The sequence below is a fragment of the Eulemur rufifrons genome, chromosome 2 (genome assembly GCF_041146395.1).
Source record: "Eulemur rufifrons isolate Redbay chromosome 2, OSU_ERuf_1, whole genome shotgun sequence".
NCBI classification, from domain to species: Eukaryota; Metazoa; Chordata; class Mammalia; order Primates; family Lemuridae; genus Eulemur; species Eulemur rufifrons.
In genome coordinates this window covers 23,222,645-23,250,048 of record NC_090984.1, presented here as the reverse complement: position 1 = coordinate 23,250,048, position 27,404 = coordinate 23,222,645, and the positions used below count along the sequence as shown (strand labels likewise).

Genomic DNA, 27,404 nt, shown 5'->3' with positions numbered 1-27,404 from the left:
TTTAGACCTTTGTGTATCCTGGATACCAGTCCTTTGCCAGATACATGCATTGTAAATCTCTTTACCCTGACCGTGGTTGGCTTTCCAATTAGTTTATGGTAGCTTTTGCTACCATAAACATAAGTTTTTAATTTTTACATGGATATATTTATCAGTCTATTTCTTTGTGCTTTTTATATCTTGTTTCAGAAATTCTTCCATAGAAATATTTTATTATTTCTTTTTGTATTTATATCTCTAAGCTTTCTGGAATTTATCTTTGTGTATAGTGTTATGTAGGAATCCAATTTTTATATATATATATATATATATATATATATGGATAATCAATTGTCCTTACACTACCTTTCCTACGGATTTGGAATGCAGCCTACAGCTCTTTATCACTGGGCTACCTGCTGGTGTAGGTTCCCTTCCTGGACTATGTTTCTGCCTGGTGAGAACAATCCTAGCCCTTCCTTCCTCCCCACAACCAGCAGTTGCTTTCCCCCCTCTTGGGTTTCTTTATGAATAGTTATAGATTTGTGCTGCTTTGGCTTTGCTTTCCTTCCAGGTTAGGAAATGGGTCACTTTTTATTTTTCCTCAGGAGTATACTTGGTGGGAGTTGGGGCAAGGAGGGCCAGGCTACTGATTTTACATGTTGGGCTGGTCTGGAATGGCTGCTTTAGATTATTTTTGTTATTTATTAAAGCATTGATTACATATGTTTTATATGCTGCATAAAAAATGTTATGGGCTTTGTTTTAAAGGGTTTTATTAGAAAATATAGACATTTTATTAGATTCTATTTTAATTTGGGTTAAGAAACCTTGGATCTTGGGTTACCTAAATTTCTACAATAGTAAAATTGTATCCTCTTCTCTAGCCAAACTAAATTACATTCTATTACTTGTTCATGCCATGTTCCTGTACTCTGTACATTTGTATTTTCTGTCCTCACAAATAACATTTCTTTTTCTTCACTGGTTGGGAAACTTCTACATGTTTATCTTCTTCACTAGTCTATGAGCTCTCACTATGTCTTATTTATCTTTTAATCCCATTTACCCTGCACTGTTCCTAAAATGTACCAGGTGCCCTATAAATGTTTATGCATGAACTTAACTTACATTCACTGTGTTTGTGGTATTCTCCAGGTAGAGCAGTTTTAAACTTTTTCTATAATTTAGTTTGACATTTAGTCAGTGTAAGTTTACCAGTTAACTACATGTGTGTATTGCTCAGGCCCTACCATGTGTACTCAAGCTGTTTGTCTCAAATTTGCAGGATGTACCAAGATTCTTACGAAAACATTTTGTGTGTGTGTGTGTCCCGTTGCTGTGTATGTAGATTTTCTTCCCATCTCTTTGGTACAAGCTAGTTAGGATCCTTTTCTGTTTTACCGATGCCCTTTGCCCTGTACCGGGCCTTTCCTTATCCAACATTCAGCTGCAGTTCTCCTTCTTACCCTGATTATAGTTCATAGAAAATTTCTTGATTAGATCTTGATTATTATAGCTATTGTGACATCATGCTCTTAGTTTAAAAAGGCTCTCTTTTTGTTTTCATTCTTACTGACGGAGCACTGGAAGAGGACATGCCTGGGAAGTGTGGTCTGTGCAGAGCACGTTCTTTCCAAACCGGCAAAAATGGACATCCCCACTGCTTTTTCGTTTTCCTTTTCGTACATGTTTTCATATTGATTTAGTCATTTTATACCGAAAGCTTCTATAAAATGGAATTGTTATTTATTTATTATTTACTTAATGGACTAGGCTCCATAAATGAAAGGTAAGGAAAACTTTGTTGTTTCTTAGAAGCTAAAAGCCTTATTTTTTGCATCTGGTCTTTTATCACATCTATTTTCTAATAATGGAAGATAGTGGGAACTGAGAAATAGAGCTCTGAGTTTTGACCCTTCTATTTTTTTTTTTTTTTTTTTTTTGAGACAGAGTCTCACTCTGTTGCCCGGGCTAGAGTGAGTGCCGTGGCTTCAGCCTAGCTCACAGCAACCTCAAACTCCTGGGCTCAAGCGATCCTCCTGCCTCAGCCTCCCGAGTAGCTGGGACTACAGGCATGCGCCACCATGCCCGGCTAATTTTTTCTATATATATATTTTAGTTGTCCATATAATTTCTTTCTATTTTTAGTAGAGACGGGGTCTCACTCTTGCTCAGGCTGGTCTCGAACTCCTGACCTCGAGCGATCCACCCGCCTCGGCCTCCCAGAGTGCTAGGATTACAGGCGTGAGCCACCGCGCCCGGCCTGACCCTTCTATTTTTTAAAAGCTTTGCCATGTTATCTTGATTCTGCTTTTAATATCACTTACTATTGTCTAAGCTGTACTGAAATAGCAAGAGGTGGCATTATACCTAACTCAGCTGGTTCACTGTGCTGTTATAATTACTACTACTTGTGAAATCTAAAAATTAACAGTTTAAAAAGATGCCTGTGGTGCTGATATAACATGGCTGAAGTTCCACTAGAAATGAATGCAAGTGGAAGTGCTATATTTAATAATTCAAAAATTACATCAGAGATTATTCTTAACTGTGAACAATGTAGATATACTTGGTTTGATAAGGATTATATTTTAATTCAACTGTATATATGTCCTTATCAAAACTAAATTCAATCATTTGTAGCATCATTACTACAATTGTAAATCTTTTGAGGGGATATATGTAAATGAATCGGTGAGTTTTATAAATCCCATCTCTATACCTGAGAGGCCAATAACCACATCAAAATTACAGGCCCCTGGGAAGATCACAAGCAATACAGTTTTGCAAGAAAGTACTTACAGAAATTTGTGTACTGACTCTATAACATTCTGACCTTAGAAAGGACTTTTAAATCCCCAAGGAAAAGATCAATAGATATTGACTATATAGCAGTGCAAAATTTTGGTATGTCAAATAAAATCCATAATCAAACAAAAAAATTAAAGTCTTGGAGTGAGCAGACCTTTCTAAGTCATGTATAAAAGCCCAGAATCTATAAAAGAAATGATTGATAAAGTTTGCTACATAAGAAATCAAAACTTTCTGCATGGAAAAAATACTATAAACAAAGTTTTAAAAAAACAGATAAAAAAATCAAGACAAAGTATTCATTTCCTATGTATATAAAGAATGTCTACGGTTCAATTAATAAATTATAACCCAATTAAAAATGGGCAAGGGGCCAGGCACAGTGTCCCACGCCTGTAATCCTGGCACTTTGAGAGGCCGAGACCAGAAGATTGCTTGAGGTCAGGAGTTCAAGATCAACATGAGCAAAAGCAAGACCCTCTCTCTACAAAAAATAGAAAAATTAACTAGGTGTGGCGGTGCATGCCTGTAGTCCCAGCTACTGGGGAGGCTAGGGCAGGAGGATTGCTTGAGCTCAGGAGTTTGAGGTTGTGGTGAGCTGTGATGACACCACTTGCCTTCCAGCCTGGGTGACAAAGTGAGACCCTGTCTGGAAAAAAAAGGGAGAGAGAGAAATTTCTCTCTCCCTTCTTAGAACGTGAACCAAAGAAAGGTTATGTGAGCATAACCTTCTTCTTAGTAAGAAGACAGCTATATATAAGCCAAAAAGTGAGCCCTCACGAGACACTGAACCTGCCGGCATCTTGATCTCAGAATTCCCAGTCTCTATAACTCTGAAAAAAAAATGTCTGTTGTTTAAGCCACCTCAGCCTATGGTATTTTTTTTATGGCAGCCTGAGCTGACTAAAACATGGGCTAACTTTTCATGATTATGGGATGCTGTTGAAGGCACACAATAGCTACTTTGGTATTTTGCCCGTAATCTATTTTATTAACAAGGAACTGAACATAAAGACAAGATTTTATAGCTTCTTTTTTTTTAGAGACAGGATCCCACCCTGTCGCCCAGGCTAGAGTGCAGTGGTGTCATCACAGCTCACTGTAACCTTGAACTCCTGGGTTCAAGAGATCCTCTCACTTAAGCCTTCCAAGTAGCTAGGACTATAGGAGCACAGGTACGTAGGCACATGCCACCTCATCTGGCTAAGTTTTTTTATTTTTTGTAGAAATGAGGGCCTTGCTATGTTGTCCAGGCTGGTCTTGAACTCCTGGCTCAAGCAATCCTATTGCCTCGGCCTCTCACAGTGCTGAGATTACAGGTATGAGCCACTGTGCCTGGCCCTCTGTACCTTTTAAACTACCAATAAAATTAAGACTCTGATTATTAGTATTCTAAGTATCTGGAGGCTTTAGAAAAACACTCACCAATAGCCTGAAAATAACCAAGAACTTTTATGATCTTCAAAAGTGTAGAACAAGAGAAATAAATTTCCCTCAGAGAAATAAATGGTAAAAATCAAAGCAGAGGTATAGAAAGATTTCCCAGGGAGGTAGGATTGCTCCCAGGCTGAGTCCTATGGAAAAGGAAATTAAAATAGGCCAACAGAACCTTGGAGATTGTATTGATGAATGACGTGAAAGTGAGGCTGCTTTCTGAGCCAACTCTTTCTCGGAGAGAGGTGTGTAGGAGATGTTTATAGGCTCCAAAGTTGCATTGTTTTGTGAGACCACTCCCTCAATTTCATTCCTCCCAAAATCCATATTGGGGAAGGTGGGGAAGGAGTTGAGAGAGCCTCACTAAGACAGAGACTTGTTCTGTGTCTGTAGACCTTTGTCTTAGGAGGTCTCAGGTCCTAGATTGTCCTTATGATTTCTTGGCAGTTTGATTTTCAAAAGTCTTCTATTCATCAATTAGATATGCAGGTGTATAAACACTTCACCCTTCCCACTTACTCCCTTACAGATCATATGAACATTTAGTTTTTATCCTGAGAGAAATAGGAAGCTGTTGGAGGATTCTAAGCAGGGAAATGACAGGGCCAGTTATATTTTAGATAAAAACAGTATCTCTTACAGTATTGTGGAGAAGAGGAGGGGGGGTGGGCAAGAGGCTACGGGAAGCCTACTTAGGAGGCTATTTTAGTAAATCAAGAAAGAAGAGGGGAGCTTGGACTAGAGTGGAATGGATTAATTAAAAAGATATTTAAGAGCAAAAATCAATAGGACTAGCGCAGTTCAGAAATGAGAGTTAGGAGGAGAGAGATGTGAAGGAAAACTTCTGGGTTTCTGATTTATGCAGCTTAACTAAAGGTAGCCTCACTCATTGAGGTTAGGGAATCTTAGAGAAGAGCCAGGCCTGGCAGCAGGCGTGTGTGACGACCAGGGCTCTGGTTTCAGACAGTTTGCGTTGGAGGTGTCTTTGAGACAGAGATGTCAGTTCCACTTTTCATCGTTTACTGTTTAACAATTAGCACGCCTGGTTCTTAGGAGGTCAGAGAGAGGGCTATGCTAGAGATATGATTTGGGAATCATAGGCATTTAAATAGCAGTGGAGACTGTGGGTCTGGTGAGGATACCCTGGGGGAGGGGAAAAGAATGAACAAGGGAAGGAAGAGGTTGAGAGTAAGATAGCAGAGTAGGCAAAGAAGGAGCGGTCAAGGGCAGGAGGAAGAAAACTAGGAAAGTGTGGGGTCGTACGAGCTGAGACAAAAGTGTTTCCAAAAGGAAGGAGTGGTCAACTGTGTTGAATCCTGCTAAGACATTGAATAAGATAAATTAATTTGTTAACTGTTATATTGTTAAATGAGGAGACATGAAGTTTTTTAAATATAGGGCAGTTGGATGGGGAAATTTGGATAGATAATTGAGTAGTTAAAGAAGTGAATTGTGGGCCGGGCACGGTGGCTCACGCCTGTAATCCTAGCACTCTGGGAGGCCGAGGTGGGCGGATCGTTTGAGCTCAGGAGTTCGAGACCAGCCTGAGCAAGAGCGAGACCCCACCTCTACTAAAAAAATAGAAAGAAATTATATGGACAGCTAAAAATATATATAGAAAAAATTAGCCGGGCATGGTGGCGCATGCCTGTAGTCCCAGCTACTCGGGAGGCTGAGACAGGAGGATCGCTTGAGCTCAGGAGTTTGAGGTTGCTGTGAGCTAGGCTGACGCCACGGCACTCACTCTAGCCTGGGCAACAGAGTGAGACTCTGTCTCAAAAAAAAAAAAAAAAAAGAAGTGAATTGTGTTTGCTATTATACTTCCTAAACTGTACATTAATCTCTTTGGGTTGTAAATAACAGAAGCCCAACTCAGGTTCCTTTAAACAAAATAAATAACTTATTGCCTCATGGAATTGAAATGTCCAGGGATACGAGTGGCCTTCTGTACAAATGAAATCAGAGGCTCTGACAGTATTATGAGTTGTGTCTCTCCTTGTTTCTACCTTTCTCTAAGGAAGGCTCTCTCCTGGTGGCCCCTGGCAACTTCAGGCTTTTCTCATCCTTATAATAAACCAACCTAATGGAAAGAGAGCTCCTCCTTCCCAGTTCTAGCAAACGTCCCAGGATTTACTTGGATTTTACTAATTTATATCACATGCTTATTATAAACTAATCATCTTGATAAGAAGCAATTAGATATGCTGACAGGCCAGCTCTAAGTCACCTGCTCACCCCTGGAGCTGAGCCAGGTGAGGAGGCAGCCTTGTCTGAATCACATGGGCTGTGAATTGGGGAAGGGGTTATTTCCCAAAGGAAAATCAAGATGTCGGTCCCAGAAGAAGGAAGAATGCATGCTGGGGATGTAAAAACAACAGACATTTATTCCAGCCATTCAAGAAAAGCCTTTGGCCTAATATATTTGAATACCCACTTCTGCAATATACTTTTTAGGTAATCTTTTGACCTCTTTGTGTTGTTGTAACTTATAGAAAGAGGCATTGGGTCAGATTCTTACGACTAAAGAAAGTTATAATTATTCTTGCTGCAGATGCTGCTATTTGTTTGTGGAGATGAATAATAACTAATCTTAAAGACATATCAAGGCCAATCAGCAGATGAAAAGATGCTCAACATCACTAATCATCAGAGAAATGTAAATCAAAACCACGATGAGATATCAGCTCACACCCATTAGGATGGCGACTATCAATGAAACAAAAAATAACAAGTGTTGGCGCTATGGCCTGAATGTTTGTGTCCCCCTAAAATTCATATGTCAAAACCTAATTCTCAATGTAATAGTATTAGAAGTATTAGTATTAATCACCTTTGAGAGGTTCATAGCAGATTATTGACAATAGGCAAAAAGTAAAAGCAACCTAAGTGTCCACTAATGGATAAATGGGTAAACAAAATGTGGTATTACATACGACAGAATTTTATTCAGCCTTAAAAAGAAAGGAAATCCTGTCATGCTACATGGATGAACCTTGAGGACCTTATGCTAAGTGAAACAAGCCAGTCACAAAGAGAAAAATACTCATGCTTGCTTTGGCAGCACATATATACAAAAAGAAAAATACGTATGATCCCACTTAGATGCGGTATATAAAGTAGTCAGACTCATAGAAACAAAGTAGAATGGTGGTTACCAGGGGTTGGGGGGAAGAGGAAATGGGAGTTGTTATTTAATGGGTAGAAGGTTCTGGTTTTGCAAGATGAAAAAGTTCTGGAGATCTGTTGCACATTATGAATATATTTAATACCACTGGACTGTATATTTAACCATGGTTAAGATGGTAAATTTTATCTATGTATTTTACCACAATGAAAAATTTTTTTAAAAAAATCACATTGACTAATTCAATAAATAACATACATAGATGTTCCTTAAGGACTACTTTATTGTATTTCTTAATACAGATTGGTGCACATGACCTAAGGCAAGGGGCATTTAGGGGTTGAATTTGTCAGAAGATGTACCTAGCATCACCGTCACTACCCTACCTGCCCCGTTTTGCCCTCTGTGTGCTCCTAAACTATGTGGTGGTTTTACTTTGCATTGGCATTGATAGATTTGTATGTTCCATTAACCTTCTTTCTTCTGGTTCTCTGTTAAATAGTCCATTTATGTAATCAGTATGTTACAGCAAAGTGGGTTTATTTCAAGTATGTTAGGGTAGCTTGATATTTAAAAATCAATCAGTATAATCTACCACATAGAAAGTAGAAAAACTATATGATCATTTTGATAGATACAAACTTTTAGCTTAGCAGAAAAGGCCCTTTTCAGAGTCTACCTATTTCTCCAGCTTTCTCTCTTTCCTCTGTCATGTAGACACACATTCCCTGAGCCATATATGGATTGGTTTACACTTCCCCAGTTATGTGATGTTGTTTCTTGCACCTCTGCCTTGACACATATTGTACCACCTGTTTCTTTACCCAATAATTTATACTTGTCTTTCAAAAGTCAGTTTAGGATTCTGGGACAATGCTGGCAACACAGTCTCCCCTCCCTATTTTTTCATCTTTATTAAGGTGTAACTTACATACAATGAAAGGCATCTTGGTCACCACCACCACCACCACCACCACCACAATCAATATGTGGAACGTTTTATTACCCTTAAAAGGGTGTCCCTTCTCTATAAATATCCCCCACACCCAACCCTAGACAACAGCTGACCCATCTTCTTTCTGTTAGTATAGATAAATCTTGTATTTTGTAGAGTTTCATATAATCTGTATTATATAGTATGAATTCTTTTGTGTCTGGCTTTCTTCAGTCAGTACATTTTTGAGATTCACCCATGTTATTGGTTGGATCTGTAGTTTATTCTAATTGCTGTATTGTATTCCACTGCATGGGTACACCACAAATTGTTTATCCATTTACATGTTCATGGACATTTGAGTTACCTCTAGTTTGAGGCTATTAAGAATAAAACTGTTATAAATATTAGTATCCAAATTTTTGTATGGACATATATTTTCATTTCCCATAGGTAAATACATAACAGTTAAATAGCTGGGTAGTATTGTAAGTATATTCTTAACTTCATAAGAAACTACCAAACTGTTTTCCTAACTGGTTGTAGCATTTTACACACTGATCACCAATGCATGAATGTCCTGGGAGAAACTGCAGAATAAGGAAGAGTGGAAAGGAGCAAGGCCTGCTATAGTCATAAATGCCTAAATCCAAAAGACAGAAAGATCACAAATCAACAATCTAATGAATCATCTCAAGGAACTAGAAAAGGATGAGGAAACCAATCCCAAATTCATCAGAAGAAAATAAATAACAAAGATCCCAGCAGAACTAAATACAATTGATAATAAAAGAACTGTCCAGAAGATAAATGAAAAAAAGAGCTCATTCTTTGAAAAGGTAAACAAAATTGACACGCCTCTCATTAGATTAACCAGAAGCAGAAAAGAAAGGACTCTAATAAGATCAATCAGGAGTAAAAAAGGAGAAATTACAACTGATACCACAGAAATACAATATGTCATCTATGAATACTACAAAGATCTCTATGCATATAAACTTGAAAATGTGGAGGAAATGGACAGATTATTAGAAACACACAGCTTCCCTAGGCTCAATCAGGAAGAAATAGAATTCCGGAACAAACCAATATCAAGTACTGAAACTGAAGCAGCAATAAGAAATCTTCCAAAAAAAAAAAAAAAAAAAAAGTCCCAGGCCAGATGGTTTCATATCCAAATTTTATCAGACCTACAAAGAAGAACTGGTACTTATCCTGCAGAAATTATTCCATAACATCAAGAAGGAAGGAATCCTCCCCAACATGTTTTACAAAGCCAACATCACCTTGATACCAAAGCCAAGAAAGGATTCAACAAAAAGAAAACTGCAGACCAATATCTCTTATGAATATAGATGCAAAAATTCTCAGTAAAATCCTACCAAACCAAATTTAGCTGCTCATCAAAAAAATAATCCATCAAGATTAAGTGGGCTTCATCCCAGAGATGCAGGGATGGTTAAACATATGCAAATCTATACATGTAATTCACCACATAAATAGAAGTAAAAACAAAGATCATATGATCCTCTCAATAGATGCTAGAAAATGCATTTGACAAAATTCAGCACGCTTTTATGATAAGAATGCTTAACAAAATAGGCATAGAGGGGACTTACCTAAAAATGTTAAAAGCCATATACAACAAACCCACAGCCAACATCACACTGAACAGAGAAAAATTGAAAGCGTTCCCACTTAGAACTGGAACCAGATAAGGCTGTTGCCCTCTATCACCACTTCTATTCAACATAGTGCTGGAAGTCCTAGCCAGAGCAATCAGACAAGAGACGGAAATCAAGGGTATCCAAATGGGGGCAGAACAGGTCAAACTAATGCCTTTTGCTTATGATCTGATCTTATATCTAGAAAACCCAAAAGAGTCTTCCAACAGACTACTGGAACTGATAAATAAATTCAGCAAAGTCTCAGGTTACAAAATCAATGTACACAAATCAGTAGCATTCATATATGCCAACAATAGTCGAGAACCAGATCAAAGACTAATACTTCTTGCAATAGCAACAAAGAAAATGAAATACCTAGGAATATATTTAACTAAGGAGGTGAAAGACCTCTACAGGGAGAACTACAAAACACTGAGGAAGGAAATAGCAGAGGACATAAACAGATGGAAAACCATACCATGTTCATGGATCAGCAGAATCACCATTGTTAAAATGTCCATACTACCCAAAGTGATCTATGGATTCAATACAATCCCTATTAAAATACCAAAATCATTTTTCACAAATCTAGAAAGAATAATTCTACGCTTTGTATGGAACCAGAGAAGACCCTATATAGCAAAAGCAATCTTAAGCAAAAAGAACAAACTGGGGAGACATCAATTTACCAGACTTCAAGCTATACTACAAGGCTATATTAACCAAAACAGCATGGTACTGGCACAAGAACATAGACATAGACCAATGGAACAGAGCAAAGAACCCAAATATAAAACCATCCTCATATTGCCATCTGATCTTTGACAAAGCATACAAAAACATACACTGGGGCAAAGAATCTCTATTTAATAAATGGTGCTGGGAAAATTGGATAGCCACATGTAGAAGACTGAAACAGAATCCACACCTCTCACCTCTCATAAAAATCAACACATGATGGATAACAGACTTAAACCTAAGGCATGAAACCATAATAATTCTAGAAGAAAATATTGGAAAAACTCTTATAGACATTGGCCTAGGCAAAGAATCTATGAAGAAGACCCCAAAAGCAATTACAGCAACAACAAAAATAAATAAATGGGACCTGATTAAATTAAAAGGCTTCTGTACAGCCAAGGAAACAATCATTAGAGCAAATAGACAACCTACAGAATGGGAGAAAATATTTGCATGCTATACATCCAACAAAGGGCTGGTAACTAAAATCTATAAAGAACTCAGGAAAATCAGCAAGAAAAAATAAAACAACCACATTAAAAAGTGGGCAAAGAATATGAACAGAAACTTTTCAAAAGAAGATAGACTAATGGCCAACAAACCTATGAAAAAAATGCTCAACATCTCTAATCATCAGGGAAATGCAAATCAAAACCACAGTGAGATATCATTTAACTCCAGTGAGAATGGCTTTTATAAAAAAGTCACAAAACAACAAATGCTTGTGTGGATGCAGAGTGATAGGAACCCTCATACCACTGCTGGTGGGACTGCAAACTAATACAACTTCTGTGGAAAGTAGTATGGAGATACCTCAAAGAACTAAAAGTAGAACTACCATTTAAAGATCCAGCAATCCCACTACTGGTTATTTACCCAAAAGAAAAAAAGACATTCTGTAAAAAAGGTATCTGTACTCCAATGTTTATAGTAATAGCAGCACAATTCTTAATTGCAAACCTGTGAAAACAACCCAAGTGCCCATCAATACATGAGTGGATTAATAAATGTGGTATAGATATACCATGGAGTACTGCTTAGCCATAAAAAATGGGGAACTAATACCTCTTGTATTATCCTGGATGAAGCTGGAGCCCATTCTTCTAAGTGAAGTATCACAAGAGTGGAAAAATAAACACCACATGTACTCGCCATTAAATTGGTACTAATCAATCAACACTTATGTACACATATGGAAGTAACAGTCAACAGGGATTGGGCAGGTGGGGTGGGGGACGGGTAAATTCACACCTAATGGGTACAGTGCATACTGTCTGGGGGATGAGCATGCTTGTAGGTTTGACTTGGGTGGTGCAAAGGCAATTTATGTGACCAAAGCGTTTGTACCTGTATAATATTCTGAAATAAAAAAGAAAAGAAAGAAAACGGGTAAACAAGTAAACAGCATGTTTTTGTGGATGTACCACATTTGATTCAAGAATTATTGACCTTCTGCCACGTGGTGGGCACTATTCTGGGTCCTAGAGACATAGTGATAGCATAACTTTGTTTTGAGGGAGCCGACCTTCTCCAAGATGGTGTGAAACTTTGGACTGGAGAGTGGAACCAAGCGGGGAAGGACAGTGCCTGGAGTATGGCTGTCCACATGGCCTTCAGTGTGAGTTGTCAGTGTCTATGAGGTGCATAAACCTCCCAGAGACACACACAGAGGTGGGGAAGAGCTGGGAGCAGCTGGCGGGAGCATGTGCTGGGACTCTGCCTCATGTTGAAAAAAACATAAGGACTGGAAATATTTTCAGTTTTATTGTTGCTCTGGGATCTGAACCAAAAGTGTTACATCTGAGCACAATGTGATAAACAGGGAGACCAACCTTCTAACAGAGATTCTTACAGAATGAGCACATGATAAAAAGGGGGAGGCAAACAGGATGAAATGTATGTATTTCTCACATAATAGGTGTCCAATATATGTGATATTGATTTTAAAAACAGCAAATAAAGAAACTAAACCTATAAAAAAATAAAATTGTGTTATTTAATTTCTAAATACTTGGGGATTTCCCAGTTATCTTTATTTAAGTTTTTTCTAATTTAATTCTATTGTGCTCAGAAGGCCTACTCTATAGTATTTCAATCTTCTTTTAAGAACCTATATTATTACCATTTTCATAAAACCAGATTTATTTTATGGCCCTGTGGATGGCCCATCCTCATGTTTGTTTTATGTATATTCTGCTGCTAATGTTGAGTATTCTGTGAATGTTAATTAGGTCAAGTTGGTGGATAGCGCTGTGTTCTACATTCCTATCTGATACTCAGTCTATCTGTTCTATCAATTGCTGAAAGAGGAGTTTTGATGTTTCTAGTTATAATTGTGGATTTCTTTTTTCTTTCAGTTCTGTCAGTTTTTGCTTCCTGTATTTTGAATATCTGCTATTGGGTATATGCACATTTAGAATTGTTAGGTATTCTTAATGAATTTAACCTTTTATCATAAGGACATGTTCCTCTTTATCCCTGGTAATAATCTTTGCTCCGACATATATTTGATATTGATATAGCCACTCTAGTGTTCTTATGATTAGTGTTTAAATGGCATATCTTTTTCTATCCTTTTGTTTTTAACTTATCTGTTACATTGAGAGTTAATTCCTTCTAGACAGAATATAGTTGGATCTTGCTTATTAAATCTATGCTGACAACCTCTTCTTTTTATTTGGAGTGTTTGGACCATTTGCATTTAGCATTATTTCTGTGTGAGCTTAAATCTACCATCTTGCCTTTTGTTTTCTGTTTATCACATCTGTTTTTTGTTGCTTTTTTCCTTCTTTTCCTACTTCCTTTTGGATTAATCCAGTGTTTTGTAGGATTCCATTTCATCTTCACTATTGGCTACTCCTTCTTTATCCCTGCCCAGTATGGTTGCTGTAGGGTTTACCATGTACATCTTTAACGGATCACAACCTGTCTTCAAATACACCACTTCTGGGGCAATGTACAAAACTTACAATAGTGTACTTGCATTTGCCCATTCTCTTCCTTTGTGCTGTCGTCATATGTTTTACTTCTGAATATGTTATAAACCCCACAATACATTTTGCTTTTAAAAGTCTATTATCTTTTTTTCTCACTGTATCTTTTATTGGCACTTACTCTGATAAGACAACTTGAGAGTATCTAATTTGTTTTTAAGGGTATTTTGTAAGTTGACTAGCATTTTATTTTATGGCAGATTTTTTAAAGTTGAGGCAAAATATACATAACATAAAATTTACCATCTTAACCATTTTTAAGAGTACAGTTCAGTAGTGTAGAGTACATTCATATTGTTTTGAAAAAAGTCTATTATCTGTTATAGAAATTAAAATATAAGGAAGAAAATTCCTTTTATTATATACTCATATATTCTTTCTGGTATTTTTCCCTCTTTTGTGTAGATCATATTTGCTAATTTCAGATATTTTATTTCTCATCTTTATAATTTTATTATATTTGGTTCTTTTATATTTTCCATTTCTTTCCTTATTATGTTCATTTTTTTAATGCTTTGAGCATATGGAGCATATTCATGAAATAGCTTTTTAAATACTTTTTTCTGCTAATTCTATTCTCTCTTATATTTCTGAGCTTGTTTCTATTGACTCATTTTTCTAGAGGCTATGAGTCATTTGCTGGTTTTTCATATGTCTAGTAATTTTTTATCAGATGTCAGATATTATGACTTTTATATTGCTGAATGCTGGTTCTTATGTTCCTTTAAAGAGTGTTGAATTTTTTTCAAGCAATTAATTAAGTTACTTGTAATCACTCTGACCCTTTTGAATCTTATTTTTAATCTCTTGGGTCTAGAGTAGCCTTTACCCTGGGACAAATTTAGCAATACTCCTAAGGTGTGTTTCCTACTGAATGTCCTCTGTATTCAGTGAACTCTCTCCTGTAGCTAGTTGTAACTTAAACAATTCCCAGACCTATGGAATCCTGGGACTGTTTGGCTTATGCTTCCTGGTGATTCTTATTTTTCTAGTAGTTGTTCTTGCTCAGTCTTGTGGGATCTCATTCTGCATATGTACTATTACTATTTAGCCAGAGATTCAGGAGCCCCTTTGTAGGTTTCTGAAGCTCTTCCTCTGTGTAGTCTTCTTCTTTGGGGTACTCTGCCCTGAAGATGCTAGTGTTACCACCCAACCAGGTTCACAGTCCAGGGCCCAAGAGGAAGCCAGTACATTGAGACAGCAAGTGTCGCAGCAGAGAAAGAGTTTAATATAGTAAGCGCCATGTGAGGAGATGGGAGGAATTTCTCAAATTCATCTCCCCAAAAATTTAGGAAAAAGGGTTTTTAAAGACAGTTTGGTGGGCAAAAAGCTAGGCAATTGTGCCTGCTAATTGGCTGAGTTCAGGGCAGAACCATAGAGGTGTAGACACTGTCTTCTTAGCTGGGTCGGTTCTTGGGCGGAGGTCGCAATACCAGTTGAGTCAGTTCCTTGGTATGGGCCACTGGTCTGGGTGGGTCCTCCATTCCCCTAGAATGCAGGGCCTGGAAGATATATCAAACACTAGCCTTAATTTTCACAAGGGTGATGTTACTTATGGGGAAAGTTAGGAATCTTTATCACTATCTGCTGTGTGATTCCTGAGTAGCAATTATGGGAAAGCAAACAAGGGGACAGTGGCTGGTCATTATCATTATCATTATTTTTAGCTATGCTTGTGCCTTTGCAGAGCTTTAGGCCCTTACCTCAGTTCTCGCCTTGGACCCCTTTATTAATTTATAAAGGACGGCTTCAATTATTCCCTGGGCTTTTACCCAGCCTCATTCCTGAGGTGTGGGCAAATGAGAAGGGAAAGAGCAGACCACCAATTTGGCTTCTTCTTGCTGACGAGGGGCGTAGTTGGGGTTGAGCCCAGGGTAGGAGGAACGAAACCGTTTTGCAGTCATCTGTAAATAGTCACAGTACTGGGTTTCGGACCTAGGGTTTACATGACAGGAACATTAGTACCCTCATTTAGAGCCTTAGCATAGTACTTAAAGTGAACCATGGACTATGAGATAGATAGTGAGCCCTAGAATGAGGAGTGAGAGTCCTAACTTCAAGAGTCCCTAGAGAGCTGATCTGAAGTTTTGGGGAATCCAAGTGAATATTCCCAAAAACCAATCAGGTGTGGGGTCACTGGTAGAGCCCTGCTGTAACCATACAGCTTGTTGGGAAATTTTTTCTATTCTGGTTACAATATCTCCTGAGGTATTTATATAGACACAGCAGGTAGTGTTTAACACTGCACACACTCCCCCTTGTTTAGCCAATAGGAAATCTAGCACCAGCCAATTATCTAGGACTACCTGGGCTAGCGAATTGAGGGACCTTTTTTGAGCCCTAAGGCTTTTTGCAGTTTTTTCCGCCATCAGTCCTAGAATTGCAGACCGGTTTCTAATCATGACTCTGTTGGCATATACTCCATAACCAGGGACTAGCATTCCCAGCAAGCTTTGCCACCAGGCGTCCTGGTATCCTCCTGGCAACCCTCTTTTAAGTCTGTGGGGCAGGGGGTGGGGATCTTATTGTTAGGATAGTAAAAGGAGTTATAAAGTGACCTAGCAGGCAAGAGCCTTCTGTGTGCAAGCTGTCTGTACAAGGGGGGGCCCACCCCAGCTATGGAGGGTCCGACCCCATCCCACACACAAATGTGCATCCCAGGGGTGCACATGTAACAGCTCTGAGGGTATATCCATTTATGGATTCATTCATAGGGAGTTTAACCAGCACAAAATCAAACCAAACGTTAGAACATTCACAAGCTTTCTAAAGTCTATCTACATGGAATTTTAGGTGCCTTACCTGTTGGCATAAAGCCAACACCCCTTTAACCTGACTCTGTGTCCCATCCTGGTTACATCTGTTAGTCCAATAAGCTAGGGATCGAGGTGGTCCAGTCGACCACTGTTTTCTACCAATCTTGAGGAGTTGGGACAAGTCAAAACATGGGGTAAGGGTATCTTGATGAGTGACCAACTGAACTTGAAAAGTAGTTAAGGACAGAGGAAGATTTAAGTGGGTGGTCACATCAGGGACGTCTAAAAAGTCAGTTACAGGGGTCACGGATGGCAGATGTTTGTCTTGGTTGGAATTTGGGAGATGCTGGCAAATCCCACAATTTGACAGATTTCTCTGTTGCAATACTTTGGGCAGTTTGACTACTGTGTTGTCATGCCATTCTAGGCCCTGTGATGAAGGAGGGATAGTAGGGTGGCTGAAGTCACAACACCAAAAGATGGCATCCTTGAGAAGCCTAAGTGTTAGGAGTGTCTAAGCAAAGGTGAGCAGGGAACCGTTCTGGCGTGGCATAGAATATCCCAGATGCAGATGTTCCCAGTGATGATAATTAGGGCAATGATAAAATAACCATGTGAACTACACATCTAATAAAGATGGGTGTGGGTATCCCACCATTTTGTATAAAGCAACAATGGCAAAGATCAAAAGGAATTACTTATGCAGGGTTTTTCTTGAAGAGGTATTTAAGGTCTGTCAGGGGCTCCACTTGTCCACTCGTGAGAGCTTAATTTATCTCGTTGGTTTTTCTTGCTGGGCCAGGAATCAGGTGGGGCTGGCTTCATAAAGGGCAGCTTCACTTGGCACCTTGGCTTTCCTGACTTACCATCTCTTTCTCCTCAGCTCATTGAGATCGCAGGTTGTGTTTGGATTCCTGTGCCACAGTTTGGAAATTAATTCTAGGCAGAAAGCCTGGGTGATGATAGGGCTCGCTGTACTTATTTCCCTTTGATTCGCTATCACAGTGCTGCACTACCTGTTTTCCATTGTGTGGAAATAGTTGCATTTGTCCAGTCTTCTAGTTGTTTATAACAGGAGTATAATTTTTGACCCTCTTATTCCCTCTTGGTCAGAAATGATATCATAGCTTTTGAATTTCCTGAAGTCTCTCCATAAAAATAGACAGGTTAAATAGGACTGCAAAACCAAGGACCCATGGATGACATCTACAACAAAACTAGATGACTGTGCATTCCTGTGACCCTCCACTATGACTGGATGACACTAAGTCACTGACAGAGAGAAGACCTGTGTGATAATATCATCTGTGCAGGAAGAAACAGAGGAAGGCAGCTTCTGAGATCCTGACACCTTGAGATTACTAAGGTCGTGTCAGAAGGACTCAGGCGTCAACTTGCAAAGGTCCTCACTGGCCAAGGAGAGATAATTTAAGGATCCATAACTACAGTGGATTGAAACATGAAATATATTTAAATTTGTGAGTTTCGAATGATACTTAAAAACTCTTATCATCATCTTTGGAAGATACTAGGGAACCACCTCATTATTGCGAATGCCAGCAAACACAAGAAGTGAAGCAAGCAAGCATTTATGCTGCCTTTCCTATTTTTACCTAGAGTAATAAAATAGTTGATAAGGCCAAGTTCTTCTCTGTAGATGTATTCCAGCTCATAAATGGAGAAAGAATGAAAAAAAAAATTGGGCTGGGTATAGTGGCTCACACCTGTAATCCCAGCACTTTGGGAGGCTGAGGTGGGAGGATTACTTGAGGCCAAGGAGTTCAAGACCCCATCTCTACAAAAAATAAAATAAATTAGCCCAGCATGGTGGAACACACCTGTAATCCTACCTACTCAAGAGGCTGAGGCAAGGAGGATCACTTAAGCCTAGGAGTTTGAGGTTGCAGTGAGCTGTGATCACACCACCGCACTCCAGCCCAGGAGACAGAGCAAGACCCTGTCTCTTTAAAAAGTAAAAAAAAAATTAAAATATCATTTTGCAATCCCTGATGAATTAATGAATCTAAGCAGCGATCATCAATGGCTGCTAATTGCACAAAAAAGAAATAAAAGACATTGTACCTCCTATGGAATCACACCCCACAACCTAGGAAATAGTGTTATAAATCTGAGGGGAAAAAGTCCAGCCTAAATCTGATCAAGCTTTTTAATCTGACTACCACTTTACAAGAATTGTAAGAGACAGAAGTACATATTAAAAAGACACCATGGAGATACAATAACAAAATTTAGTGAGGGTAACTCTAGGGCAGGAGTTGGCAAACAATGGCCCACGGGACACATCTGGCCCGTTGCCTGTTTTTGTATAGCTTTTGAGCTAAGAATAGTTTTTACATTTTCAAATGTTTGAAAAAATTCAAAAGAAGAATATTATTTTGTGAGATGTGAAAATTATATGAAAGTCCAATTTCAGTGTTCCTAAATAAAATTTTGTTGGAAGACAGCCATGCTCGTTTGTTCACCGTCTGTGGCTGCTTTCACGCCAGCGCAGGGTTGAATAGGTGCATCAGAGACTACGGTCCACAATGCCTGAGAGATTTACTCACTGGCCTTACAGAAAAAAATTGTCGACCCCTGATCTAGAGGACCGATGACCCAGTTTCTTCAACAAAAAATTGCAAGGAAAAAAAAGAGATGAAAGGAAGAATCAACAGTTTAAGAGATACTTAAGAGACATATCAATCAAGTATCACAATATGTGGACCTTATTCAGATCTCTTTTCAAAAAATAAAACAATGTTAAAAAAAAAAAACTGAGATAATCAGAGAAATGTAAACCAGAAAGATTTTTGACAACATTAAGGAATTGTTAATTTTCAAAGGTGTGATAATGGTTTTGTGGTTCTGTTTTAACAAAAGTCCTTAGCTTTTTTAGAGATTCATTCTGAGATATTTACAGATATCGGGATGTGCTTCAGAATAATCCAGGGAGCGGGGGTTACTGAGTGTGGGTGTGAGGGAAGTAAGATTGGCCACGTTACGGAAATTGTGGGAAGTGGAAGATGAGTACATGATGAATGGTTCATCATACTATTTTACTATTTTCTCTATTTCTGTATATGTTGGAAAATTCACACTGCAGAGTTAAAAATAAATCAATTATTTCAAAATAAAAGTTCTTTAAAAATCAGGTCAAAGGCCATTTCCTCTGGGCCTAGTGCTCTGATGCCCCTTTCCTGTGCTCTGTGGAAATGTGAAACTTCCCACGTTGTTACTGTTATTAGCCACTTGTTTGATTCCCCTCAGAAATCAAAAAATCCTTGAGGGCAGGGACCACTTGACTTTTATCCTTAGTGTCAGTCATAGGACCTGGCACAGAATCTGGCACATAATAGATCCTTAGTAAATATTTTTGGAAAAAATAGTGACTTTTCATAGCATATCATGATTTCTGGGTGGCAAATTAACATTTATTAATTTTTATTTATCTTACTTCTCCCAAACATCCTGTGCTTCAGCGTGAAACCAAACTGGTTATTTTATGAATCAGGAAAAATATAACTCCAAAATAAAGTAAGTTTTTTTTGTTTGTTTGTTTTTTTTTTTTTTTGAGACCGTCTTGCTCTGTTGCCCGGGCTAGAGTGAGTGCCGTGGTGTCAGCCTAGCTCACAGCAACCTCAAACTCCTGGGCTTAAGCAATCCTACTGCCTCAGCCTCCCGAGTAGCTGGGACTACAGGCATGCACCACCATGCCCGGCTAATTTTTTTATATATATATTTTTAGATGTCCAGCTAATGTCTTTCTATTTTTTTAGTAGAGACGGGTTCTCGCTTTTGCTCAGGCTGGTCTCGAACTCCTGACCTCGAGTGATCCACCGGCCTCGGCCTCCCAGAGTGCTAGGATTACAGGCGTGAGCCACCGCGCCCGGCCTAAAGTAAGTTATTAAATGGGGGTCTTATTTTGAGCTGTCTCAATCTGAGACATGATAGTTTATTTATCTTCAAGTGAACTGTGAGTAGGTCCTTCTCAGTAAAGACAACTATTTCTTCTCCAAGCACAATCTTGTGTATTTCTGAATGTAGCAGAAATATCCATATTCAAATCTAAGACCAAAATCTAATCCTCAAACAAGCTATAAATTATTTTTATCTACCTCATTGCTCCCTTTTATTAACTTAATACCTAATAACTGGTTATGACTATTAAAATTTAATTTTTAAAAATCCCAATTCTTTTGCTTGCTTTCTTCCCTCTTCACATTATTTTCCTCCTATTTTGTAGCAGCTCTTTTTTTTTTTTTCAGTTTTCAGTGCAATTTGAACCTTACAAACCCTGAGCTCTGGGAAAGTGAGTCAGAAACACAACCCTGAAGCTTAAGCCAGGATCTAATTTTTAAATAAATCACCTGGCACCAAAACACCTTCTCACATTTATCAAGAAGCCCTTTTGGTCCTCTGGGCCTGGGGACAAGGTAGATTGTCAAATGGTTAGTCATCAAGTTATTTTTGCATCCTTATTCTCCTATGCTATTTTCCTCTGAATCAGGGTTTTATAGCAGGTGTGAACATTTATAATTGTCATTTCTATAAAAGTAAAATGCTGTTTTCTTCACAACTTTTATGAAATCATAACTGGAAGGCTTTTAAGCGAACGTACCCAGCTAAATGCCAGTGCTCCCCATGGCATCTGCCTGGCTGGCTGGCTTCCTGGCTAGGCGGAGTCAGAGCTGAGAGGTGTCTGAGATACTGAAGAAACTAGCTCAATGACAGAGTCAGACTCGGTAGAGTAAGGGCATAGGGAGTTGTTCTCACCATCCTTGGACTTCCGATTGTGTACATTGAATCTTTCTGTTTTATTTCAGTCCTTTTCCCCTTCCCTTGGTGGCAACTCTTCATTATATATGGTAACAGGGGCCAAGGAGAGCATGGATAACTAGAATCTAGGAATGCATTTCATAATTTATAATGCATGCAAACCGAAGCCTGAGGCCCGCTTTATATAAAGTGTATGGGATGCCCACCTTGGCATCATGTGGCATTCTGGCCAGTGCTCTTCAAGGAGGCGGATCGGAGGAAATGAGGGTGTCAACCATGTACCAGAGTTTGGCATTCTTCTTTTTCCTTCAACAGACATTCTGGACACACAGAAACCCAACTCTTGCTGTCACAGAGTTTGCAGCAAGGTGGGACCCAAAAGAGAGCAAGGGGAGGGCGATAGACACGCAGACAGGGCAGGGTGTGGCCCCTCCCACTGCTGGGTGCCCCACAGACTTGGCAGCCTTGTTTCCACCCTGTCCCTGGGCATCACCTGCCACTGCTGGCCGTCCCCGACTTGCAACTCTCACCCCTCTTACTCTATCCTGGACATTAGTTCCTGGTGTCAGCTCCTGGTCTTTGGTCTGATGGTAAATTTGGTGTTTCCTGGAGGTCTCCACTCTTCCTTCCCACTCCATACTATCAGTTCTCAACCATTTTTCTACCTCAGCACTTCCAAGCGTCATGACAGACTTAGCAGTTAACAGTGGCTTCCGAGGGCAGTGATTCTTGACCAGATGGCGGAACGGTATCCCAAACACCAATGGAAGAAGCTGCCTGGGTGATTCGGACATTCTCCCCTCTTCTTAGGCAGATTCTGTGTCTTTTTTTTTTTTTTTTTAAACCCTACCTGACACAGTGGCCAGCCACGGTAGGAGCTCAGTGACGTTAGCTGCGTGTTTAGTGGCCCCAAGCACAACGCACTATGGGAGCACAAAGCAGGTCACTTACCTGCGAGTAGGTCAGAAAAGGCTGCACAGAAGAGCCGTCGTTGAGCTAAACTGAATTCATCAGATGGATAAGACTTGGGGAGATTTTGATCGGTGGATTTCCACAGAGAGGCAGATCAATTATTGAAATCTGGGAACCTACAAAGGATGAATGGTTAGGTACACAGGCCTCTTTACTAAATCTCAGCATTAGGATCAAAGAGTTCTTTCTGAATTTTGAACAAGATTAGTATAAGTCAAATAAAAGTAAGGCGCTCTACATCATGGGACAGGTAGTAGATTTGTGGTGCTCATTGTTCTCAAAAATGATACTGGCATGAAATATATATATATGTATATATGTATATATATATATATTTTTTTTTTTTTTGAGACAGTGTCTTGCTCTGTCACCCAGGCTAGAGTGTCGTGGCATCATCATAGCTCACTGCAGCCTCCAACTCCTGCCCTCAAGCAATCCTCCTGCCTCAGCCTCCCAAGGGAGTGCTAGGATGACAGGCATGAGCCACCACACCTGGAGAAATATTCTTTTAATTAATTTTAATAAAGGGTTTCATTCTTTTATTCATTCACTCAGTAAAACTTACTGAAATGCTTTCCAGTGTCAAACACTACAGTAGGTGCTATATGTTCATAGTGAACAAAACAAACTTAGTCCCTGCCCTCAAGGGGTTTACAGTCTAGTAAAAAATAGGTCTTGAGCAAATAATCACTACATACACACAGACACACACACACACACACACACACACGCAATGATACATGCTATGGAAGAAAGTAGAGTGTTAAGGGAAAGTGTAACAGGGTGACCTAGTTGAGGTTAGGTGTGACATGAACAATTAGAGGTTAATTAGGCAAAAAAGTCAGGAGAAGGAGGCAGAGGGGAGAGATATAGGAGTTCTAGGGCAAAATGGTTTGGACAAATTGATGTAGAGCCATATCAAGTGGCTCAACAAAGAGGTGCTGTCAGGGAGGAAGGCCACACCCTCCCCCAGGTCCTGCTTCTGCCTCTTCCTTAAGTTCGTGCCGTGTTGGAATGGGTATCTGTGTCGGCACAGGTGTTCCCGTGTACAGGCACAAGAGGCTTATGTAGTTCAGAGATCAGGGCAATATAAAAAGGCACATACAGTGAAAGCTCTTCCAGCCTCCCTGCTGGTCTGCATGTTTATTCTCACTCCCTGCAGATCACGTTTTTATTAGCCTCTTGTGTATTTGTCCTTTCAGTTCTTTATGTAAATATAAGCAAATAAGAATATACATTATGATGTTCCCTCCCTTTCTTACACAAAAGGTAGCATATTATGGACATTGTTCTGTAGCTTGCTTTCTTGCTTAACAATACACCTTAGAGATAAGTTTATATAGAGCTGCACTGTCCAAGGTCACTACTAACCGCACGTGGCTATGGAGCACTTGAAATGTGGCTGGTGCAACTAAAAAGTAGAGTTTTAAATTTTATTTAATTTAAATTTAGATTTACAAATGGAAGGAGTATAAAATATTTTCCTATTAAACTCAACTTTATTGTTTTGGTAGGACTACATTTCACTTTAACCACTGAAATACAACATCCAAATTGAGATGTGGTTTAAGTGTAAAACACACACCAAAGACTTAGTACAAAAAAATTTAAACTATCTCATTAATTCTGTCTGACATTGTTTATATGTTGAAATGTTTTTAATATATTAGGTTAAATAAAATATTAAAGTTAATTCCACCAATTTCTTTTTATTTTTTTGAAGGGATACTAGAAAATTTTAAGTCACATATGTGGCTCAAATTCTGTTTCTACCGGACAGTGCTGATATAGAGCATTTATTACTTTTTGCAGCTGTATAGTATTCCATTGTGTAGATTACTATAATTTATTTAACCAGTCTATCTTTGATATATACTTGAGTGGTTTCTAATCTTCTATTAAAAAAATGCAGAAATGCTTAACTTTGTACATGCATCACTTCATATGTGTGCAGGTTGAGCTGTAAATGAATCCCAGCATAGGGATTACGGGATCAAAGGGTAAATGCATTTGCAATCTTGATATTGCCAAGTTGCCCTCCATAAACCTCTTACCAATTTGCACTCCCAGCAGTGGTGTGTGTGAATGCCAGGTTCCCCATATACCGCCATTTGAAACTACAATTACTTATATTTTCTTGGATATAATAATTAACACATTTCCTTCTGCTATTTCTGAGAGAGTTTTAAGAATCAATCACAAAATGGTTTGCCTAACTTCCTTTTCCATTAAGAAAATCTGTATCGATGATAAAATGCATAGACTCAGCATTTTATAATTGATTTTTTTTAAATGAAAATATCAGCGAATGAACCCATACTGTTTTCCCAGAATGTAAATTTCTAGGAAGCTGCAACTTTCATCATATTCAGATTTAGGAAGAGGGATTTTTTGAGGGTTAGAATGAATAGGAACTACATTTTCTTCTGTTTTCCAAGAGTTAGGGAATTCTCCAGTTCCTCTGGCAGCCTCCCCAGAGAGGAGGGCAGAAAGGCAGTTTGCCTGCAGTTTTTGCCTGCTGTCAGTTAATCAGTTCCCTGGGTTAGTTCTACCATGTGCTAAACTCATTCTAAGTCAATGGGCTGCCTAACTGCGGAAACCCACTAACTGCAGTTGGAGCTGAAGCTCTGCCACAATCATCAGATCGTCCGTTCCATTCACCCTATTAATAAACTACAGAAAAAGCTCATCTTTTCACTTTAAGGATCCAACTGTTGTCCCTCTTTTGAGACTTGTGTGCCCTCTACTGCCCTCTTTGCCTTTCTTTGGTTTGTTTTTTCAGATGGAAATAAAGAACGAAACATTCCGTGTCCAAAAACAAATTGCTTCAAATTTTCCCATTGATAGGAATCTGAAATTAAGATTCTTGTGCATATCTGGGGAACAGACACACCTGGAGCTTTGACTTGGGGGGAAAGGCGGTACATGGGCAACGTATGTAACCTGCAATTCTGTATCCCCCATAACAATAAGATGAAATTAAAAAAAAAAAAAAAAGATTCTTGTGCAAAGAAACCTCACTATGTAGTTAGAAATGTGCCAGAAAAGCTGATAAATTAGGATAATGAAACCTTTGTTTTTTGGGAATATATAGTTATATTTTGGCAAATTCTAGAGACATAAAAATGAATTTTGTAGCAATTATGACTATGGACATTTACTATTTTTAATATTTTATTGATTTTCCATATGAAAAGATTAAGAAGAGAAAAAGGTGGACTGTTAATGCTGATCCTGTAGGAAGAGCACCAGGACACGGGGACTTAGCATAAGGGCCAGCCCTGGCGACTGTGCTACTGAGTCATTTCTGTTGTGCTTAAGCTACAGAGGAAACAAAGATACAGCTTTCTAACGGGAAGCAGCTGCACCATAGCTATTCTTCACGTCTCTTTTTGCTTCTGTTACTAATTTTGCCATTATTTTGTTCCAGGAAGGGTTTTCACTCATTGGTAGCAAGAACTGGTTGAAGATCGTGAGACGCATGGACTGTCTGTTGTTTGGAACAACGATAAAGGCAAGATAAAGTTGGCTGTGTAGCCAAATATTTTTAAGCTAATGATCATACTCTTCTCATCGCCTATGTGTGTCGGGGGGATGGGGGAGCTTCTCTTTGTAGGTGAAATGGTACTGGGAAGAATACACATCTTTCAAGAAAGGTTTGTATTGTGAGCAAAACATGAGACAAGGAGTGTACAGAGGCAGAAGCCTCGTGAGCAGGAGGACAGGGCTCTGATTGATTTGTCAGTACGTGCCTAATGGTGTTGTGCAACCCTCCTCCATCCCCCAAGCACAAACTGGGAGGTGGCAGAGCACATCGTTTGTCTTGCTATTTAGATCTTTAAAAAGGTGTGTATTTTCAAATGCTTCGCTGAATATGTCTTTTCATTTTTCCCCTTTTTAATATTAAAAAATGAAATTCCCCTTCATTTGCTCTCTAGCTGTACTACACATAAAGAATGATCCTCATCAAAGAAACATGCAAACTAATCACCTGAATTATTTTTCTTCAGATATAACTATAAAAACCAATCCGTTAATATTCACTGAATAGAGATTGAAATTTAGGTGAAAGATACAAATTTTTGATGGACCCATAGACTCTGAGAGTTAGAACAGGTCTTCAAGAGCATCTAGTGAAAAGGTCTTAACCTGAGGTACACAGACCCCCGCAGGGTCCCCATAGAATTCAGGGGGTCCATGAACTCCCAGGGATCTTTGACTGACCTCTAATTGAAATGTATTATTTCCTCCCATTATGAATGTAATTTCAGACCTTCTCACCAATGGAAATCACAGGTACTTCCATATCACACTGCAGTTGTTTCAGATATCTCAAATGACATTTGTGCTCATCGCTACCTCCAAATTAAGGTGTTTATTAGTCCTCCTGCTGGATCTTTTACTGAATACATTAATAAAGAAGCATATGTTATTAGTTCAAAAATTAGTGTTTTAATATTGTAATAAACAAATTCAGTATAATTGGTTTCTTTTGTAATTTTGTATATTTTGTGATTAAAAACATTGATCTGAAAAGGGGTCCACTGGCTCACCAGACTGCCAAAGCACATGCTCCAAAACATTCAAGAACCCTTGTTTTCATTTTACATTTGAGGAAACTGAATTTAACTTACGCCAGTAGCCAAGGTTATGACTAGCTGTCAGAGAACCAGGCTGCCCCTTGGTCTTCTCACCCCAGTCCAGGATTATATCATGCTGAATGAATGTATGGATCTTTTAAAAAGCTATACTATGCTATGTGTTTGATGTTTGAGTTTTAATTTTTTCTAATTACATATTATTAAAATTTTTAACTATGAAAAGCAAAGTGAAAGTCAACCATAATTTGACCACTCAAAAATAATCATTAAAATTTTGAAGTTTTTACTAGGCATATCTATTCTATGAGTTAGGATTGTGTTCAGATGCATGTAACCGAAAATCCACCCATAATATATTAGCCTAAAAAAGTAAGTTTCTTTTTTCACTTAGTAAGAAATTCAGAAACAGGTGGTTACTAGCATGAGTTCAGCAACACAACAGCATCCACGGCAACATCTCTGTTAATTCTCTAATTCTCTTACCCTCTCCCTCACAGCTGCACAATGGCTGCCGCGCCTCCATGATATTTCCATTCAAGGAAGGTCAGCTTCACCTGTCCCTTTTATAGGGAGAGCATAAACTTTCCTGTAAGTCTCTCCACCACCCACAATG

At 38.8% G+C, this 27,404-nt stretch overlaps 1 protein-coding gene across 2 annotated transcripts in view; it reads left to right on the top strand.

Moving 5' to 3' along the window:
- REC114 (REC114 meiotic recombination protein) overlaps positions 1-27,404 on the top strand; it is a 92,011-nt gene that overhangs the window by 49,972 nt on the left and 14,635 nt on the right. Inside the window, exon 3 of one of the 2 annotated variants that reach the window (XM_069457713.1) lies at positions 25,621-25,704. The exons of the other annotated variant lie outside the window; for it this stretch is intronic. Within the exon in view, the coding sequence (XP_069313814.1) occupies positions 25,621-25,704 (84 nt within the window). The remainder of the gene's footprint in view (positions 1-25,620; positions 25,705-27,404) is intronic. 2 annotated transcript variants of the gene reach the window in all.